The 21402-nt window shown below is 54.1% G+C and overlaps 2 protein-coding genes across 11 annotated transcripts in view; one reads left to right on the top strand and one right to left on the bottom strand.

Annotated features, from left to right (window-relative positions):
• LOC122371813 (long-chain-fatty-acid--CoA ligase 1-like) overlaps window positions 1-16336 on the top strand; it is a 61512-nt gene extending 45176 nt beyond the window's left edge. For all 7 annotated transcript variants that reach the window (XM_043348518.1, XM_043348519.1, XM_043348523.1 and 4 more), the window contains 11 exons: window positions 6220-6346; window positions 6877-6990; window positions 7883-8037; window positions 8390-8590; window positions 9101-9301; window positions 9676-9893; window positions 11935-12085; window positions 12384-12575; window positions 12916-13056; window positions 14030-14293; window positions 14600-16336. In XM_043348518.1, coding sequence (XP_043204453.1) covers window positions 6220-6346; window positions 6877-6990; window positions 7883-8037; window positions 8390-8590; window positions 9101-9301; window positions 9676-9893; window positions 11935-12085; window positions 12384-12575; window positions 12916-13056; window positions 14030-14293; window positions 14600-14737 — 1902 coding nt within the window. In that variant the 3' untranslated portion in view covers window positions 14738-16336. The remainder of the gene's footprint in view (window positions 1-6219; window positions 6347-6876; window positions 6991-7882; window positions 8038-8389; window positions 8591-9100; window positions 9302-9675; window positions 9894-11934; window positions 12086-12383; window positions 12576-12915; window positions 13057-14029; window positions 14294-14599) is intronic.
• Window positions 16337-16801: 465 nt separating this feature from the next.
• Window positions 16802-21189, bottom strand: LOC122371815 (survival motor neuron protein-like). 4 transcript variants are annotated; one of them, XM_043348529.1, is made up of 3 exons: window positions 21152-21189; window positions 18304-18451; window positions 16802-18020 (listed from the first exon to the last, which is right to left on the bottom strand). In XM_043348529.1, exons 2-3 carry the CDS (start codon window positions 18437-18439, stop codon window positions 17236-17238), a joined length of 921 nt encoding a protein of 306 aa, XP_043204464.1. In that variant the 5' UTR covers window positions 18440-18451; window positions 21152-21189; the 3' UTR covers window positions 16802-17235. The 4 variants fall into 4 exon arrangements, with proteins under 4 accessions (XP_043204464.1, XP_043204462.1, XP_043204460.1 ...); XM_043348527.1 differs by lacking the exon at window positions 21152-21189 and adding an exon at window positions 20927-21099 and having other exon boundaries at window positions 18304-18448; XM_043348525.1 differs by lacking the exon at window positions 21152-21189 and adding an exon at window positions 18750-18978.
• Window positions 21190-21402: the final 213 nt, after the last annotated feature.

The following is a 21402-nucleotide window of genomic DNA, read 5'->3' as shown; positions in this document are numbered from 1 at the left end:
GGGCTCTGCATGTGAAACAGTTGGAAAAACGACTGGAGATGGAGCGACAGGAAGCGGAGCGAAAGCAGCAACAAGAAGAGAAGTTGAGGCGGCAGCAAGAGGAGTTGAAGCGTCATGAAGATGAAGTGAGAAGACGACGTGAGCTGCAAATCGCAAAAGATGAAATGGAACAAGCTGCACTAGAGGCACAATGGCGACAGCAGATGAATGATCGACGAAACGCCGGCAGAAGGGACGACTTCATGAAAGCTGAACGGGAAGGACAGCGAACGGTTACTACGAGACTCCCGCAGTCCGAAATATCATTCCACTGTCCTCTCCCTCTCCCTGCTAGCCCCGTCCCAGCTAGCCCTCAGATCAGCAGACCATCGTGGATCGACGAGTTACCCAAAGATAGGATACCGGCGTCAGAAAGTGTCCAGAAGTTGAAAGTTACGGACAGCCAGAAAGTGACAACCAGATGGATCTCCATCGCTACTGCCCAGGTACTTGGCATCTCATTCGACAACCAGCTACCCGCTGGGCCAGACCTGCTGAGCTCGGAAAAAGAACTCGCTAGCAACAAGAACCTGAAAGAGGTGACTCAAGAATCCTGCTCGAAAGAAGGACGCCTCCGAAAAGTGAACCCAGGTGAAACAGCTGAGGCAGCAAAATCCCTGCAGCATCCCTCAGCCAGAAAACCGAGCGAAGACCCGGAAATCCAGGTGATCTCCGACTCCGACGCTGCTGCCCAGGTGCTTGGCGCCTCGTGCAACAATCGACCACTCGCTGAGTCAGACATGCGGAAAAGTCAAACTGACGTCCCGCAACGATTCCAGGAAAGGGCTGTGGCCTGCGTAGCGGATATCCAGGAGACGGCTGATCAGAAACAGTTCATCCGACAAGAAAGAACGGCTCAAAACCGCCTCTCGCCTGACCTGAACGACGGACAAAAATCAGACCAGAACGAGAAGGAAGAAAACGTCTTCAAAACCGAATCGTGGCTGGCGTCCGCTGACCTTGTGCCGCAGAAAACAGTCACCGATCATGATGCAGATGCACAAGTCAAACTGAAGACAGAGACCACGAAAGCGCGACACGGCAGTGTCTGTATGGACGACGCCCATCAACCAGAACGAACCGTGTCAGAGGCCGCCAGAGCAGTAAGAAGAGATGGTCCCGATCTGCTCACAAAGGAAAACTTACGGCTCGAAAACCAGATGAACAACACGAGTGAAGTGCAAAGCAGCACACCATATGTGAGACAAGCACACCCCGATGCGGACTACGATGACACCTATCTCCCTGCGGAAGGAGCTCTGGGTGCTGTCTGGGACGAAGAGCGAGACTCGCCGAGTGCCCAGTTCCGAGACAGTAAGAAGCAGACGACCAGACGAGGAGCGCTCAGGAGAACTGCGGTTATCTTCGACCCCGTGAGGATCGCCGCTCCGTATCGGATCACGGTGCAGATCCTCAAGGAGAAACTCTGGATGCTACGACACATCCGGAGCCGATGGAAGAAAGAAAAAAATCCCAAAACCTGGCACATCGAAAGGACTCTGGTCCCTGGTTCGAGAACAGAGCTCCTGCCAGGACCGGACAGACGAGTGCGCGCTGTACGACTCGTCACTGCGAATGGAGCGACCCACACACGGCCGGTCACGTGGTCGCTGTCCTAGAAGAAGCAGCTCAGCTGTAGTGAACGGGTTTGTCGCCACATCATTCCCACATCCTGACAGCTGTACTTCGACCGTACTCCCACTGACCCACTGAGCCTGGCCTATAGACCATTTCTGAAACTTCATCTCGCCCTCCGTCCCGTGGAGCAGACACCAAACTCGCCGAGATTTATGTCTTTTCCCGTGTCCCCCTCTAGCCCGGCTCGCCACATGGACCGCTTTCCCCTCCCCCGTCCGCGCAGCCGGCCATTAGGCACGAGTGACATCTGGAGGTGGGGGAGCTCAGCTGAGTGGCGCGTGCCGCGCTGCCGGTTGACACTGACCTTGAGTACCGAGGGAAACTGAGGCGACGAAGGACCCTGCTGACCTACTGAGAGCAGCGACCGATCAGCTGACTGCTGGAAGGACAGCACATCAGCTATTCTGGAGAACGACAACCGAAACCGGCAACAGCCGTGTGAACACTCGCGTTGCGTTTCTGGTGTAGCCGAACACTGCGCACCGGAGACTGGCGTCAGAAGTGACAAAGTGACGCGACCAGTGGACTAATGTGCAGATGACCAGGGACGAGGTCTAGCGCAATGAACGATTGTGAAGGTGCCGAAAGTGTTTGCATTCGTTATGATTTAGTACTAAGTGATATAGGTAGTGTACCATAAATCTGTATAGGTGCTTGTGTAGTTTAGGAAGAACTCGCGAGAACCTGCGTAGCGAAGTCGTGAATCTCGTGGATGTACAGAATGTTCCGTCGGTGTTCAGTGGTTGTGTGATCTCCCGTCTTAAGTCGATCACAGGGGAGGAGTGTGTCACCGACGAAATGAACTGCCCTGTTGTTCTTCTCTTTCGTTTTACATTTGACAGCCACGCGTGATCTATCGCAGTACTGGTCATGCCCCGTGAGCCTGGACCAGCTCTTGTGTTAGTTTCTCGTCTCAAGTTCTAATTGCCTACAATTTGTCACTCGCGCTATCGCTTCACACTTGACGGCTGTTCGTGCTCGCCGCCGCCGTATCGTATAACCGAACGTGCCGCGCGAGCCTGCTCTGGCTCTTCTCACAGGTTTCTCGTTTCATATTCTAATTGCTTTTAGATGTACGACTGATTGTTCTTTGTGCCCGCGGCGGCTCCTCGAGTCGCTGCGGGCAGTCTCCACTTGAACGCCACCGGGTACAGTCCTCGGTGGCGGTGCGCGGCTCCGCCGGCGCCCCGATGTGCGCCGGTGTAGTGAACCCGTGACGGAATCGTGCACCGCGCACGATTCCGACGGCACCCCCCGCGGGTTGCCAACGTGAACAGTGACGGAGTCGTGCCACCGAGCACGATTCCGAGGGCACCCCCGTTCGTGTGCCCAGTGAACGCCACTGAGCCCAGCTCAGTGGCAGTGCGCGAATTCGCCGGCGCCCCGACGAGCGCCGGCGTATTGCAGTGCAGTGAACGGCTCTGACGGCGCCCCGTCCGCGGCGGCGCCGATGTGTCATCTGAACTCTGAACAGTGAACTTCATCGACAGTGCTCACTGTGTTTTTCTCTGGTCCACCTGTCTACTCTGCGCTCCTCATTTCACCCTCGTCTACCGTTCGTCATCATCTATCGTCCGGATTTCTTCAATATATTCTTCAAAATTCATCGAAGTTTTTCCTCCGCTACAATAAATGTCCCGGCCTCCACCAGAGGCACGACAAGGTCGGCGACACCCCCCCCCGGAGCGACCCCCAAGAGCGCGTGACCGTCTTGGCACCTCTGCCCGGAGTGGGGGAGGGAGGGAATTCATCTGACGTGGGGACTAAGACCGCCCTGCCCCAGTGCGTCGGCAGGATCAGGTCTGATCTGCCAGATCGCGGGCTAAATGAAGGTTCCACCGCAGCGACAGATGTTAGCGGACGGTGCGAGGCATTAGGACGCCGGCTGGGACTCGGTGCCGGGTACAAAACCCAGCGGTTTGGTTTGCAGTCCGTTACATGGCTGAGACGCCGCAGGTTTTTGCTGGTGTCTATGGCTTGAACCGGCTGAGGCTGGGCTTCTGTGCTGAAGTCTTGTACGAGCGTAGTCTCAATAACAGCAGTCTGGGCAATGCATTTGCAAGCAAGCCTCCGCCCAATTGTGTGAGCTCAGCCTCAGTAACACATGTTAAGACAATGCATTTGCAGGCAGGTCGCCACCCACTGTGGTTGATTGTTCCCTCCCCGCGGGGTCGCTCGTATTACCCCGACGCGCCTCACCTCACCTCGCTTTCTGACCTCAGACATGTATCACATGCCCGCCATGTCAGCGGCGCGGTGCGAGTCCCGCGCCGCGCAATGCCACGTGCCTCTGTACCGCTCTGCCAGCTCATGGGGGTCATTGCGGCGCCGTGAAACCCAGCCCAAGTGAGCTGACCGCGACCCGGCGTCAGCTGCTGCCGCGGCGCCGGGGCGAGCGCTGATTGGTCGGCTCGGCAGTCACGCCACCTGCGTACTACCGGCGCGGGTCGGCGGCCGAGGGGCCACGTGAACTCGGCGGGCCCCCGGGTCGCGAACAGGTGTGATATAGGTGTGACTGGCGGGGAAGTTTTTATTTGCAAGGACGGAGGAGTGGTCGACATGTTGATGTAAGGACGGAGGAGTGGCCGTCATGTATAATACAGCGGAGATGGCATTATGCACTGAGGCGTAGGCATACGAAAAACTGGGCTATTGCTCATGCAATTCGAGCAGAGACATCTGATGCCAGGTGTTACTGGCGGGGGCACCCCGTCATGCATAAGGCGTGTCTGGATGATTATTGTAGCTAGGCTCGGAGGTCGAATGGCGCGACGCGAACGATGACCCGTCGGACATTCCTTGGGAGGCCGGACGGCGTCTGGAATCCAGTCTGGAACTGGTACTGGATCCGGCCGGAATCCAGCCTGGAACTCGTACTGGATCCGGTCGGAATCTCCGGACCGTCCGCGCTGCCGTGACGCCGGAACTAGTCGCTTCCGGGCTGGAGGAAATGGGCACACTTCGGGAAGGGCGGCTGGCAGGATACGGGTAGATTTCACCACGGGAAAGACGGATTTCTTAACTCTTATCGTCGTTTCCTCTATCGTCCCTCACTTAGTGTTTCCTCCTTCTGTCTTGCCTTGCTCTTCCCTCTTCTTCGCTCTCAGTCTCCTCTTTTTCTCCATTCCCTTCAGTCTTCTCCCTTCTTGCCCCATCTCTCCTCCACACCATTTCCACACCTGTGTCGTCCCCGATCCCTGGTCTCCTCCGGTAATTACCGGTAATGACCACCCCCAGTCCCGGAGACACTGACCCGTACCGAACCCACCGGTCCTCCTCCTCCGGCGGCTGCCTGGAGCGCGCTCCGTTTGAACCTCACTGCCCGCCCACCGTACCGCCCGGCTGGCCACGCTACCGGCGCCGGCGGCGGGCGGGCACCAACCACGCGTGAAGCTGCCGGTAGTAGCGGCGGCTCCCGGCCGACCGGTGAGCGCCGCGACGGTGACGGTTGGATGGCGCCGTTGAAGTAACGACAGATGGTTGTTGGGACGAATGCTAGGATGCCGGTTGGATTGTGGTTGAGCGAACGTTGGACACTGGACCGTGGTGTGAGGGTGATGAGCTGTTCTCAGGGTAGTGATACCGGGAAATAGGAATGTGTGAACAGTTTGAGTGGGTGCGTTGCGATTTGGATGTCGCGAGGACCGGGCTTGTTTCCAGTATAGCACGGAGCCTGAGCTCTGTTCGCCCCCGTTTATTTATCAGCAGGTTGCGAGCATGCTGCTACTTTTTGGCTCCTCATTGGTCGAATTCAAGTGGTCTATTCGTTAGACCAATGAGAGGCCAAGAAGCGCCAGCAATAACTTCCTTTTATGGGGAAAACCGTCAGCACGCTGATATAAAAACAGCGACCGGACAGAGCTCCAGTCACCGTTCCGTGCTTCTATCCTCAGGATACTGAAATCCTTCTCCTCCACGCCACAACCCCCCTCCGGGCTGGAAGGCAACTTTATCTCATGCGGGCTGCTCCCTTGGAGCGGCACCGCTGCTCCCGAGGGAACGCACCCCGTAGCCGGGTGCAGTGAGTGCCTTGGGGCTGGGTGGCCTGTTGTCCTCTGGACGGGCTCAGCCCCGGCGACTCACTAGGGTGCCTGCCCAGACCAATGTCTCCCCCTATATCCTATCATCCTCCCGGCTCTGAAATGGTCTCATTGGACCGAAAGGGCCTAACCCAACAAAACAAACAAAGAGCTCCAGTCAGCGCAGTGCGCGGCTGATATGGGACGGCGAGATCCGATGACATTCAGAGTGCGACGACTGGGGCAGAGTTTCAGGGGGCAGCTCGGCTATGGTCGGTGACCTGTTGCAACACATCGAATCTCGGCTTACCAGGAATGTGGTGCCCAATAGCCTCTATATTTCGTCAATCCTTACAACTGCATTGCGTAGCATCAGTCGGCTATCCCTGAGGTGTCTCAAAGTCTCGTCACAGCGCTATTGTTTTTTTTTCTTAATCCGGCTTCTACTCTGTTCCTGCTCTGACCCACTGACGTACATGTTGTCGATATGCCCCACCTGACGGACTGGTCCCTCGTGTTGCAGGGTCCGGAGCTGATCCGTCGGTCGCGCATCCCGTACAAGGGCTCCAAGGATGGCCAGTACTTCAAGTACCTGGATGACAACACCAAGACCATGTTTGACGCGTTCCGGCGCGGTGCCAAACTGTCCAGTGAGTCGGGGCGGGGTGAAACTAAAATTGTGGATAGGGTCAGCGGGGTCAGAAGGCCATGTCAGGGGCCTGGGAAAGGGCAACAAGGAAATAAAGTGTGGGCTAAGCGACATTTTGTTTTGATAGCACAGCTTAGTTTAGTTTCAATTGAGAGTGAAACAAACGAGAATAGCATGTGTTTTCGTCTTCCACGGCTCAGTTGCCCCGCAGCTCTGTTATAATGTAACGTATTCAGCCCACAGCTGTGCCAACACAGATGCTACTTACTTGTAGTACCTACCTACATCTTTTTTAAACTCGACCACGCCTCAGTTAGATTCGTATATGGTGTATTGACACGGGATTGCCCTACATTTGATCCCAGAAAACGGGTGTCGCGTATCAGAATCGTTCGTAATGACGTGTGTATTCATCAGCCCGTATTTTGCCGTTATTGTCATGCGTAACACTCTGATGATTCTCAGTACCAACCCACTGTGTGTCAAGTCGAGTCTCGCCGTTGACGTGCTCTGCGTTCCGTGCTCCCCCAGATAACGGCCCGTGCCTGGGCTGGCACGAGGATAAGGACAAGCCGTACCAGTGGATTAACTACAACGAGTCGCTGCTCAGGGCCAAAAACTTCGCCGCCGGCCTGCTGGCCACAGGTCTGTCATAAGGAGAGGAGAGGGAGGAGCTGGCTACAGGTCGCGTCATGGGGAAGGGAGAGGGAGGGATGTGTGAGTGAGCTATGAAATTCGGGCTGCCAGTGAGGAGGGGTTCAGTAGGAACTTAAGCCCGATCCGTTGGGGAATCGGAGAGCGAAGTGTTGTTGGATGTTGTCTGCGGTTGTGCTCCACCGTGTCATGTTTGTTAACCCGGTAGAGTTGGCCCGGACCCGACCCGACAGCAGCAGGTCGATATGCCCATAACATACCGGGTCATGTTATTGTCGTTCGTCTTTTGCGATATTTTTGCTCTCTAGTTTGCGAATATTGATGAAAGCCGTGCCTAATTTTCTGATACATCTAGTGATCATTTGAACTGTTACGGTTCCTTGCCCCTACGTCAGACATCGATGTCTTGTGCCGTTTTTAATAATCAAATGGATGACAGGTAGGACGGTCGATCTGTGGGATCGTATCGAGTTCCGGCACGATAGCGCTGATGAGGTTATGTCTCTGGGGCGTGGCGTGACAAGCTGCATTTAAAGTCGTCAGTGAACTATCAGGTCACACAGCTCCTCAGAACGACCGTATGGAGGCGTGTACCGAGTCATTGACTGCCCTGGTTATCGCGTTGATCCTCTGATTGCCTCAGCGAATCGATCTTTTGACACTGTTATGAAAAGAAAATCACAAACCTATCGTAGCTAATGCATGGTGGTGGTCTTTAATCGAGTCGATGTATGGTTACGTGATGATTCGACACATGATTTAGAACTACAGCCGCCCTATAAACCGCAGGTTACGTCCTCTTCTCTACAGGTCTGAAGCCCGACCATAACACGAACGTTAGCGTGCATACCGTCTCAGCTGACCCCGCCTGTCCACTGCACAGGTCTGAAGCCGGGCCAGGAGACGAACGTCGGTGTGTACACGCAGAACTGTCCCGAGTGGGTGCTTACGGAGCAGGGCTGCTACTGCTACAACATGGTCATCGTGCCGCTGTACGACACGCTCGGGGAGGAGGCGTGCACCTTCATCATCAACCAGGTCAGCGGGATGGGGCCGTGATGAGACTGCCACTCCGCCTTGCTGCTGCACTCGCGTATGTTCTCAGCTGGTCAGATCAGTAATGGACAGGACTGGTGGTTGCTCTAGCATAATACTCTTGCTGATATGGTTGTGGTTATCTAAGGATGACATTGTACTCTAAGTGGCTTGAAGTCACACAGCGTTTTATGAACGTTGCATCGAAATCAAATGAAGATTGACTTGAACAAGTATCATAGCATTTAGTTGCGTTCAGTTTTTCGTATTGGATTCCGACCATGTCCGGCTGAAACTGGAATTTCCATCGGTACCACCGCGCTGCGTCCTTACGCCCGCCTCCGCCGTCCGCCAGGCCATCATCTCGGTGGTGGTGGTGGATAACGACACCAAGATCGCCACCCTGCTGGGCCAGCGGCCGCGGCCGCTGACGCACATCGTGAGCACGCGGCCCGTGAAACCGGAGCTGGTGCAGCGCGCCAAAGACGCCGGCGTGCGCGTGTCGCGCTTCACAGAGGTGGAGAAACTGGGAGCCGCCGCCAACATCAAGGAGACGGTGAGGATGGGGAGGGGGGATTGATCAGTAAGGGGAATAAGGGAACATTCATTTATTCATTCCGGTTCCCACCGGTGGTATATTTGAACAGGTACAGAGAAAGCGAGTGAGAGCAGCCCATGGAACAGAAAACAGATGGCGTACATGGCAGTATGACATATCTAGTATGATAGACGATATTAAGGGGTGTGTTTCAATTATCTACTTTGTAGTAGATCCAAATAGGCACTGACGCTGCTGCACGGAGCAACACCTGAAATGGAAATGGATGAGATGAAGATGATTTAGGAGATGAAAGGAGTATCTGCACGAACATAGGAAGAAGGAGCGAAGTAGGAAGAAATCTGCTTCAATGAAAATTACGGTGCTTGCTGAGGTCACTGGTTTCCTAAAATTGCACTCTAGCATTCCTCACTCAGCATTCCTAGATCGCATTTCTAGCGCCTGTTTAGCCCCTGCTGTGGTGCCTGGTCCCATCTGACTCAGTCTGACCCCCCTCCCCTCCCGCAGCCTCCGAAGCCGGAGGACCTGGCGACCATCTGCTACACGTCGGGCACCACGGGCGACCCCAAGGGCGTGATGCTGACCCACGAGAACCTGGTGGCCGACGTGGGCGCCGTGCTGATCCAGCTGGGCGAGTGCGCGCCCGACCACACCGATACACTCATCAGCTTCCTGCCGCTGGCGCACATGCTAGAGCGCGTCTGTGAGGTGAGCACCAGGGGGTGAATTCCGCTGGGCGTCGGGGCGGTGGCTGCGTTTTCCCGACTTAGCGGGTGGAGTTGGTGGCTGCTTAAGCTTGTGTTCTGGTTTTGTTTTGATAATGCTGGGTGCAGCAAGAAGGCGTTCTGAGTTGTTCTGAGAAAGGTTTTCCGGTTTACGTGTTTGTATGGCATGATTTCTTCTTTTACGCAATATGCAATATCACCGATATTCATGGTACCATTCTCCCTCCGTGTTTCCACCATTCTCTGTCCCTCTCTATCCTTCCCACGCTCCCCCTCCGTCCTGGTCTGACCCCCCCTTGTCTCTGGTCTGACCCCCTCCCTGTGCCCCGGGCTAACACCCCCTCTGTCCCCCGGCAGACGGCGATGTACATGCAGGGCGGCTCTGTGGGGTTCTTCCTGGGCGACATCCGGGCGCTGATGGACGACATGAAGCACCTGCGGCCCACGCTGATGCCGGTGGTGCCGCGGCTGCTGAACCGCATCTACGACAAGGTCTGGTCCAACGTGGCCGGCAGCAAGTTCAAGACCAGGATGCTGCAGTGGGCGCTGGACGCCAAGGAGGCCGAGATCAAACGGTGAGACCGGGGGCCGAGATCAAACGGTGAGACCGGGGGCCGAGATCAAACGGTGAGACCGCGGGACGGGAGGGAGGTGTAGGTAAAGGACAGGTACCGTACTCTGCGGCTCTGCCTGTACAGTTTGGAGGGGAATGTATTGAAACATCGCCAATGCATTTAATGTTCTTCCTCTCTCGTATTCTATAAACATCATCAACTAGCTGTGAACGACGTTGTAGCGGACTGTTGTGAAGCGAAGGCACTGACATCTGTGACAGGCGAAAGCATTTGTTAACCATAGGCTGTTTTGCCGGGGCGTCTATTGGGCTGATTGAAGTAAACAAGTAAAATTGATGTGGTGAATGAATGTTGTGGCCGGAATCCATTGCAATCTATGTCGGCTTGTTACGTTGATGAACGTCTTCCATTGAGTTGGTTATATTGGGTCATTTCTTACTCAGCCTAATTGGACTATCGTCAATTTCGAACGACTCGTTCTTCTTCTTCTTCTTCTTCTTCGTGTTATCGGGTCAAGAGGCACGATGTCCTGTAGGGCCCGTTCTCGCCGATTTCCATAACTCCACTTAGTTCTCAGTCTGTTACAGGAGTGGAGTACCAGATCGACTCCCAGTGCGCATCCAGCCTGTTCTTAAAGACGTTGACTGAGGGCGAATGTACAATTTCTGCTGGAAGTCCGTTCCAATCGTTAATACACCGTACAGAAAATGAATTCAGTCTGGCACGGCAGGTTGCACGAGGCTTCCGTAGTTTAAGTGTGTGACCCCGAGTTCGCCTTTCAGGATTGGTTGCCAGAAGCTCTGAAGGATCAGTATCAACGTGGCCGTGCAGCATCTTGTATGCGTGAATCATATCCATGCGTCTACGCCGATAGTACAGTGACGGGAGCTTCAGTCTCTTCAGCCTTTCAGGATATGGAAGGTGGCGGATGCTCACCACTAACCGGGTGGCTCTTCTTTGAACCCTTTCGACTGCCTTCTGATCAGCTCTATTGAACGGACCCCAAACAAGACTGCTGAACTTCAGGTGAGGCCGCACGAGAGATTTGAACAGAAGAGGCAGGGTAAATTCATCTAAAAAGGCGAAGGACCGGCGGATGACCGCAAGAACTTGAGACGCTTTGAAGACCGCCGTAGACGCTTGCTGTCGAAACTTCAAGATTGAGTCGACCTGCACACCCAGGTCTCTCTCGACTGACGTGTTTGTCAGTCTGTCCGACCCCATTTGAAATGAGTGGTGGTCCTTGGCTGCACCAACATGAAGCACTTTGCACTTATTCTCGTTAAATGGCAGCTGCCAAGTTCTAGACCATTCCACGAGGGCGTTCAGGTCTGCCTGCAATGTCCGCACATCATGTTCAGAAGAGATGCCTGAGAACAGCTTTGTGTCATCTGCGAACATTCGCACATTTGAAGTGACAGCATCTGGCAAGTCATTGACATAGAGCAAGAAGAGCAATGGGCCCAACACTGAGCCTTGGGGCACACCACTGCGCACAGGGACCAAATCTGACAGGTTTCCATATAGGGACACTTGCTGCATTCTGTCTTCCAGGAATGATTCAATCCAAGACAACACTCGGTCACCAATACCATAGCCGTTCCCATAAGAGTATAATCTGTAACTTGTCCCCACAGCGGTATAATCCGTAACGACTCCTTCTGTCCCTCAGTGGTGTAATCCGTATCGACTCACTCCTAATCCGTAGCGACTCGATGTTACAGTGGTATAATTCCTTAAGTAACCTTCTTTTACAGTGGTTAAATCCGTAACGACTCGTCCTGTTCCGTTGTTACAGCGGTATAATCCGTAACGACTCGTTCTGTTCCGTTGTTACAGCGGTATAATCCGTAACGACTCGTTCTGTTCTGTTACAGCGGTATAATCCGTAACGACTCGTTCTGTTCCGTTGTTACAGCGGTATAATCCGTAACGACTGGTTCCGCTGTTACAGGCCAGCGGTATAATCCGTAACGACTCGTTCTGTTCTGTTGTTACAGCGGTATAATCCGTAACGACTCGTTCTGTTCCGTTGTTACAGCGGTATAATCCGTAACGACTCGTTCTGGGACCGGCTGGTGCTGAAGAAGGTGCGCGACTCACTGGGCGGCCGGGTCCGTCTCATGGTGGTTGGATCGGCACCCATGGCCGCCAACGTGCTCACGTTCATGAGGGCAGCGCTCGGATGCACGGTGAGCCAATCGGGAGGGACGGGGATGTTGGAGGGGGAAGGGAGCGACTGAAACGCAATGAGGGATGCTATTCTTGCGATCGGGATTGACAACATTTGTTGCGCGCTGACAACAAAGCTATCTATAATTGATCATAGCGTTTATTTGATTTCATTGTGATACTTACTTGTGCTTGCCGTTTGGTAATACTGTTCCCCATGGGGTGAGTTTTTGAAGACGTCTTTGCCAACTCCCTTTTTCTCTCTGTCAGGCCATGGAGTGCTATTAACGCTATTAACTCCCCTCCCCACTCCGTCAGGTGCTGGAGGGTTACGGTCAGACCGAGTGCGTGGCGCCGTGCACGCTGACGCTGCAGGGCGACGCGCGGCCCGACCACGTCGGTCCTCCGCTGCCCTGCTGTGACATTAAGCTGGTGGATGTGCCCGAGATGAACTACTTCGCCGCCTCCGGCCAGGGCGAGGTGTGCATCCGCGGCACCAACGTCACCCAGGTGAGAGATAACACGGGGATGAAAGGGACGGGACGCCAGGACGAGGTGTGCGTCTAGCGTGGCGATAAGGCGAGGAGAGGGACCTCTCCGTTAGAAGGGAGAGCTAATTCAAGAGAGGGAAAGGTGCTACTCGTGGTTGGAATATAGGCGTATCTGGCGAGAGACGAGCAAGGAGTAACGCGTAGGAATTGCCTTGGTATTTGAAAAAAGTTAGATTTTTTCCGAGAAATGTGTGCGTTCCGCTCCCCTTAATCCCCATCGTCGTTATTCATGACCTGCCGGTCGCGTCCCAACCCCCAGCTTGCCCCCGCTGAAGTCTATCTGTCTTGGTGTCGTGTAGGGCTACTACAAGAACCCGGAGAAGACGCGCGAGACGATCGACTCGGACGGCTGGCTGCACACGGGAGATGTGGGACAGTGGCTGCCCAACGGAACACTGCGCATCATCGACCGCGCCAAGCACATCTTCAAACTGTCACAGGTGAGAGACAAGAGGGGGAGAGAGGGGGGGCAGAAGGAGGCGAGAGGTGAGATAGGGAGGTGAGATGGACATCTATAAATCAACGGGGTAGGGAGTAAGGGACAGCTTCAAACTAGGTGGGGAAAAGAGGGTAGAAGATTATTTTTCCCCTTATATGGATAATTGGAAGGATGCCGAGGAGCTCATTTTCATTCAGACAGCTGGCAGTGGCGGCGGAACACCTTCAATTAAGGGGGGGGGGGGCACTGCCGACTTTTGGTCTCATTCTTTCCATGCAACGCCCATAGGGCTAATGTTAAAATGCCAAAATCAAAGGAGGGCACGGTGCCCCGGTGCCCTCCCCGTTCCGCCGCCTATGACAGCTGGTCGAAAATTGACAGGAGCTTTTTGTCGCCGCATACCCGCCATGGCTGAAGTAGACGTGTCATGGTGGTGAGTCCTACTGTTCTCCCCCTTAAGGCCGCCCCACACTGGAACTCGCATGCGGGTTGCGAGTTTGCGGGTTTTGAGTTTGCGGGCATAATACTAATTCATAGAGTGATTAGGCCGTTCCCTAATTGTAGCTTCATGAATGCAGTGAAGCCAGTACACCTTCAGAAACTTACATATAGTCGCAATACCAGCGCAACGAACCAAAATTCGACTCCAACGAAAAACCCGCAAACCTCGCAGAGCTCGCAGACCTCGCAGCGAGGAAAATCGAAAGTTGACTCAAAATCAACTTTTGGAATGCGATGCAAGGTCGCTTGCAACCTAAAAACATGCAGACTCGCTTGTTAGATGGTAGTGTGGGTCACTCAGCTTAGATTGTATTATCTGATTTTAAAGAAACCGCAAAACCCAAAAACTCGCAACCCGCATGCGGGGTCCAGTGTGGGGCGGCCTTTAGAGTGACTTTCTGGCGCCCATCAACCATTGCCCGTTTCTTAGAGTGAATACGTGCCCCTCTGACTCTCCCCTTCCCCTCCCTCAGGGCGAGTACGTGGCTCCGGAGAAGGTGGAGAACGTGTACGTGCGCTCGCAGCTGATCGCCCAGATGTTCGTGCACGGCGAGAGTCTCAAGTCTTGCGTGGTGGCCGTGGTGGTGCCGGACGTGGACGTGCTGAAGGCCTGGGCCACCAAGAACAACGTGCCCGGCACGCTGTCCGTGCTCTGCCAGAGTCCCAAGGTGAAGAAACACATAATGGACGACATGAACCGACTGGCCAAGGAGGCCAACCTCAAGAGCTTCGAACAGGTGCGTGTGCAGGGGGGGGGGATGGGAAGAGGCCGGAAGTAGTGTGGATGGAGGAGACTTGTTTGTATAGAAATTGCGTGAGAAGGAACTCTGGGTATCGTGGAGGGGCTTTGTTTATTATCATTGTCATAGTCGTTTGTATGAAAAGATCTCTTACGACTTGCAGGCGTTCTGAGAGGTGCTCTTAATTCATTCATTTTTGTTTTGATCGTTGACCTGATTCTCAGCGTAATCGCAATACGACACGATTATCTCCATATTTTCGCGTGTATCCTCTGACGATTTCCCGTCGTTCCCTCCGCGCAGGTGAAGGACATTTACCTGCACCCGGACCCGTTCAGCGTCCAGAACAACCTGCTGACGCCCACGCTGAAGGCCAAGCGACCAGAGCTCCGCAAGTACTTCAAACCCCAGCTAGACGACCTCTACTCCAAACTCACCTGAACGCCGCCCGCGGCCAGACTAGCAATGACAAGTGCGCCGCCCGGCCGCCAGGTGGCAGGCCGAGCGCCCGCCGCCCGGCGATAGGTGATAGGGACGGCTAGGTGGGATTTTCTCCAGGGCTCTTGTACGCGACTGTGTGTGCCGAGAGAGTAAATTATTTGTTGTAGATGATTTGCGTCTTGCGAATGCCTGCCCAACTGACCACATAGATGTGCGGATTGCTGAGTGCGCTGTGTACAAGTGCCAGCATAATTCGATAGCGTGCTGCGGCTTTCATGGACTCTAGGGTGATGAATTCGTCTCAGCCGCGGTGGGAGAGGACCTGATAACGAATATGCCGTGGCGACCGGCCAACGACATCATCCGGCGACCAGCCAGTGACCTGGGTGGCCTGAGTGACCTCTGGGTGACCTCTGAGTGACCTCTGGAGTGACCTGGGTGACCTCTGATGTGATCTGAGCGGTCTCACAAGTCCCAGCTGCCTCGGACGACCCGCCAGTCCTCAGGAGCTCAGAGGAACGCCCGTCGGGACGCAGTCAGCCTCGGCCACCTCTGTGTTTTTATCTCCGTGCGGTGTATAGTCAACTGAATGACATCGAGAGACTGGTGGTCTCCTGTTAACGCATTACCTAGAGCAGACCTGTGTGCATATCTGACCCACGGCCCTGCCGGGACGCTGTGCCCAAATATCGGACCCCGGGGAGCTCCAGACTGACTGCCGCGGGTCTGATGGTGGCCGGCTGCCGAGGGCTCTTTCTAGCGTCTCTGAGCGGTGTAAACTCTGGGTGCTATGTGAGGCCGGGCGGTGACCTGACCTGACCGGGCGGCCCGCCCGCCAACTCAGTGCCTGACGCGGCCGGTCGGGGCGGCGCGTGCGGTGCTGGTGGGCGGGGTACGGCTGCCCCACACCCACTCCTCTTTCATGGACCGGTGCGTCGCGAGTCTCCGCGCAGTCTCCGCCCTCGCAGCGGTGTGTGAGCGGGTGGCTAGCAGATGTCAGTGTGCTACTCGATTGGTTGTGATGATTTGAGTCCCCCGCGCCCGCGACCTGCTGCAGAATCTCTCCTGTCGGGGCCTAGCCCTGCCTCTAACCTGTGTAAATCCGAGATGATGGCTCACCTCCCGCATAGTTCACCAGTTTTGGCCTGCTCATCGGCCGCCATTATGTAACTCAGCATAAATCTCCCTCCCATGTTCGCGTTTGTGCCTCTTTTCTCGTCATTTGTTAACAGCCGGAGCTCCGACCGCCATGCTGTAGCCAGTGCTCGTTAATTCGCCCATCCGAACCCAGCGTGCTCCTGCTGCTATTTCGCTAACATCCTTTGCCCGCCGTCCTTCCGCGCGCTCGTCTGACTCGATACCCATGCCCCGGCTGATCCTCTTTCTGGTTGTGCCGCGCCGGTCTATCTCCGGCCGGGTGTGTACGGACCGGTCAGGTGACTGACCGGCTTTGCTCGTATAATGTCCAGCCAGGCGTCAGGGCCACGTGCCCGACTGCGCCGGGAGGGGCGACTGTTGCAAACTGTGACAAAAAGGTGGTGTGTGCACGTTTTGCTGAAATGAGGCGTTGTTGTCCGTGCAATAAAGTACTATTCGGTGTGTTGCGTTTCGTTATCTGGGTGGGATAGGTGCAAGATGGATGAACAAGACTGGTCTAGGAGCGGGGAGAGGGAGAGGAAGAGGGAGAGAGAGAGGGAGAGAGAGAGAGAGAGAGAGGGAGAGAGAGAGAGAGAGAGAGAGAGAGAGAGAGAGAGAGAGAGAGAGAGAGAGAGAGAGAGAGAGAGAGAGAGAGAGAGAGAGAGAGAGAGAGAGAGAGAGAGAGAGAGAGAGAGAGAGAGGCCGGCAGAGCCTGAGAGAGAGACAAACACACGAAAAACAGACGGTTGAAAATGACAAGTTCGTTTGAAACTTTAGTTTTTTTGTGGCAAGAGCCCACTTGTTTATGTAAGTAAAGCGAGTGCAGCGGTCACGTGCATGTTTGTATGCAGTTATGCAACGTGACAGACGCACTACGTATTGATCGTTTACCGAGTCCCACTGGTACCCCCAAAAAAAAACTACGCCAAGATTTCCTTGCAACATGTTTATTTCTTAACAAGCGACAATGGCAGTTCAGATTCTGAGTTGACCAAGGTGTGCCATACCCGTCCCTCGCCAGTTCGGTTCACAGACTAGGTGCCATGACCCGGCACCGCACTAGGCCATGACCACCCGACAGAGTCCTGAGTAAAGCCCGGCACTAGGTGCCACAACCACCCAACACTGGACTCCTGAACCTTTGACACAAAACGAGCTGACTGAGCGTACGGCATCATCAAACACAAGCGCATATCACCAGTTCTTGTAACATGGCGTCACAGTCATCACTGTCACAGGCCAGCCATCAGGTGCAGAGTGCGATCGCGCTCACTTCCTGGCCTGGTATTAACCGGAATGGGTCAGAGAGCATTCACTGGCCTGACGGCTGGCCCAGTAGTCAGCCGATGTGAGCCACCTGCTCACTTCCTAGCCTCGCGGCTGGCCTGGTAGTAGCCGGTGTGGTAGCCGCTGATGTACCACGACATCAGCATGTTGGCCAGCTGCACGGGGTCCGCGTCCCCCGGTACCGGCGGGGGTGGCGGCGGCGGGGGGTACGCGGGCAGGTACGGGTCCTGCGCCCGGCCGCCGTACCCCGCCCGGGCGCCCCACGGCGGCGCGGCGCCCCAGGGGCCCGCTCTGTGCCCCCAGGGGGCGCCGTGGGACCCCGGACCGGGCGCCCAGGGCGGGCCCCAGCCCGGGTATCCCGGGGTCGGCTGTCCGGCGGGGTAGGTCGGTATAGGGCCCGCACCTGGATACCCTGCCTGCTGGCTGTAGCTGTGACGGGTCTGTCCGCTCCCAGTGTAGCTCTGAGCGCCGGCCGCGGGGTTCTGCACCGAGCCAACACCCCTCTCTGCCGCCGACCTCCGGCTCTTCCCCGCCGCTCTCTCCGCGGGCCTGCTCTCCTCCTCTGCCTCACCCTGGTCCTCCTCCTCACTCTCTGCCTCCTCCTCTCCCTCCTCCTGTGCCTCTCTCTCGTCCTCCGCCTCCCTCTCCTGTCTGCGCCGCTCCTTTTTACCGGCGGAGGGCTGCAGCCGCCCCAGCGGCTGGTCCTCCTCGTTTCCGTAGCCGACGTAGCGCAATCGGCACCGGGCGCCGCCCACGGAGAGGATCTCGGCCTCGTACCACTGGCCGTCCACAGAGTACACCGCCCGGCAAAAGTCGCCGATCCGCCACTTCTTGGACGGCTTCTCCTCGGCGGCGGCGCCTGAAGGACAATGGCAGGGTCAGATGACTGGAAACGGTTTAATGGACAGTGTCATCACACCTTTATGAGTTTTCAGCAGCAATGGCATTGAGGAAGATGGGATATGATAATTGTGTGCCAATTGTCACTGCTCAAAGAAAACTTCTTTGGTGCAATGAAATACATTGGCCCTTTGAATGAAGAGAGCCCAGCTGACTACACAATCTTTAAAACTAGCCTCATACATCCCATTGCCTTTCTCTGTCCCTTGACTCTCACCACCATCCCAAGGGATGCAACTAACCAGCCATGCCGAGCTCGGCGCGTGCTGATGCCAGTGCCCTGTCGTAGGCAGCAATCAGCTCTGAGTCATCCCAGATGTCATCGTGATCAGCCTCATCCTCCTCCCCTCTGCAGAACAGCACTCTTCCAGCGGACATGGATTACTGCTGCTGAAACAGGGAACACCAATTGGTGAGTTACAGACCAGAGGCCAGCATAACCTAGCATCTTCATTGCAGTTAATCAAGTTGTGCTTATCTAACAACTATGTAATTCATTAATGCTACTATGCTAGTCAGGGTTTAATCTTGAAATAAAAAAGACCCTTATTTTAATGCCTTGTGACTTCAAAAGACCGGACAAGCTGCAAAGCTATTTGATATTGATATTTTAATGATTGTCCAACACTTGATTGAAAATAACGAAAATAAGTTAAATCATGCATAATTGAACACGTTGGTTACATACCAGTCTGCAAAACGTGGCAGGGTTCGACGAGATCTCGTCGGGGCAGACACAGTGGGGCGGGGGGCAGATATCGGGGCAGCTTTTGAGAAATCGGGGCAGAGTTCGGCAATTCCGGGGCAGACCGTTTGCAGTCGGGGCGGACCGGGGCGGGGTGCACGCTACCGGTGGAAAATAATAAAGAAGGAGAGTATTGTTGAAACGCGCGAGAAAAAGTGAGCTGCGCCACAAACGTCGCTGAAGCGCAGAAATTGTCATTTGTAACTGCTACCATATTCGAGTTTTCCCTTCATCGGGGCTATGAATGTTTTACGCGCCGTGTTTCGTATTAGCAACCAAGGAAAGGCGCTACCCGGAGATACTCCTTTCTAGCCTCACCAAACCAAATCAAACCAAACCGAACCAGACCAAACCTGACCTAATCGAACACTCGTAAATGTGCTGTATAGCCCTCACGATGATTGCCGTCCCCGTCCGGCCAAATGATATCCACATTTCCACTTAGAAACGAACGCGTGCTAAAACGCTTAACTGACCGGCTGCGAACCCGCGACCTACAGATTAAGAGACGCGCGTACTCTGCACACTTAAAACTAAGCCACCAATTAGCTGATCATCGCCGAGACGAGGTGTAATATCAGTTTTTCAATGATGCATTGGGGTATTGTCCGAGAAGCGCCTCTCTTTGGTTGCAAAAACGAAATGCGCCCCTCGCTGCCGATTGATTCGACGTTGCCATGGCAACATGAGGCAGTTTTGCACCCCAACTGCGTCATCACCACATTTTAACCGGAACACTAGCCGCTCTATATAATATAACCTTGACCAATGATCAGATCCTTTCGTTCATAGATATATTGGCAGTGTTTTAGTGCGTGCGACTGGCCACCATGTTTGTGAGGGCGGGAATCTGCGGCGCTCATTTTACATGCGTTTTTTTAGTGTTGATGTCTAGATAACGTGCATTTGCCTCGAGGTCAAGGCTGCGCTTCATATGGGCAGTTTTCGGAGCATCTTGCTCATTTTATTCGTAATCCTCTTGCGGATTTGTGCCCGCAAATCATTTTTTAAAGTAAGATTGACACGGGATTCGAGATCGGCGCCCATAAATACACTTCACATGACCCGCCATGTGTCAAGGCCATCCGAGGTCATCTTAGGTCGCTGACCTTGTATGACCTTATGTGACCCGGTTCGCTAGATTTCGAGATGAGGTTGATTGGGAATGATGTAACCCATTTCGCCGACAGTTCACGCGTTTTGGTCGATTTTATAGCGAAAGTTCTCAAACTCCAGTGACTTTACTGGTTCGATTTCCAGTGTTTGACCTGACCTCTGAGTTCACCCGTTGACCTAGTACCCTGAAATTTGGTATCACTGGTTTACTCACATCGCGGACAGCATACCTTCCGTTCTTGCTCCGTCGAGGGGCGAACGGCTGGAGTTCACTCCGTTCACCCTGGCTTCCCCTACTCGTAAGACGCTGACAAACTACGAACGGGTGAGGGCTAAAATTGCACTTATTGTCGATCATTGTCCATTGCATACTGCATACATAGATATAAAGCATGGTAGCCATAATCGGAAACAAATTTTATCTTAAATTAGCATGCCAATTGCATCTACCTTCGGTGCCGCATATCCTTTATCAGCGTCTTCGGGGCTATATGTCTAGGGCTGATGTAATTACATTACTATAAATACACATGTTTCTGCCCTTGTTTCACAATCTACTCATTCCAAAGAATGCCATAGGTAAAAAAGATTAACACTTTTCGGTCGAAAAATACCACAAAATCTATCCCAAACACCCCCTCCTCCCATAGTGTTTACACAGCGCCGCAGATTCTCGCCCTCACCAACATGGCGGCCGCTGCTACGTATTCGCGAGTCGCTCCCGACATGGGGGTGCCCTATCTCTATGCTTTCGTTTAAAAATTGTTCGAGCCTCATTACCGCGACCGACTTAAATTTGCGCAGTTGATGTATTGATATGAAGTTTTTATGCTATATATAGTACATTTAGGGCATAATCTAACCTGCCCCAATTAGATGCCCCATTTGGGGCAGAAATTTGACTGCCCGGGAGGCTAACTGCCCCATTTGGGGCAGGATTCCGGCTGCCCCAAACACCTCGTCGAGCTGGCTGCCACGTTTTGCAGACTGGGTTACATACATGCCTTTCACTGTATATATAAACAAAACACAATAGGAAAAAAGGTGAGAAAATCGTCCAACCGGAACCCTACAAATTACAATCAACACTCAAAACTCATTTTCCACAAGGCGCACAAGGCCGTATAAGTTTTCCACAAGGCCGTATAAGATTTTCCATTCGTGCAACGTTTCCAACGTGTCCAAGGATTTTCCACACTTTGGTTGCTGCCTGTTCATTTTTAACTCACTAGACATTTGTACCAGCTATTGCCTAGCAACTGAGTGATTTTGCACGCTGTTGCTAGGCAATTAGCAATCATGGGCAAATTCGTTATATCTTATACGGTCGTCAAGTCAGATGTAAGTGAATCCTAATCTATAATCTAAGATTCGGAATCAGGTGAGCCCCTACGATTTGGATCAAATTTGGCCAGTGGATAGTACGTAACGTCCTGATTACGATGCACCCAAAATCTAAGCTCGCCCGCCATATTTACGA

Source organism: Amphibalanus amphitrite, unplaced genomic scaffold (genome assembly GCF_019059575.1).
Source record: "Amphibalanus amphitrite isolate SeventyFive unplaced genomic scaffold, NRLGWU_Aamphi_draft 001280F_arrow, whole genome shotgun sequence".
NCBI classification, from domain to species: Eukaryota; Metazoa; Arthropoda; class Thecostraca; order Balanomorpha; family Balanidae; genus Amphibalanus; species Amphibalanus amphitrite.
The sequence above is the reverse complement of the archived record's forward strand: the minus strand, read 5'-3'. Positions and strand labels throughout refer to the sequence as shown.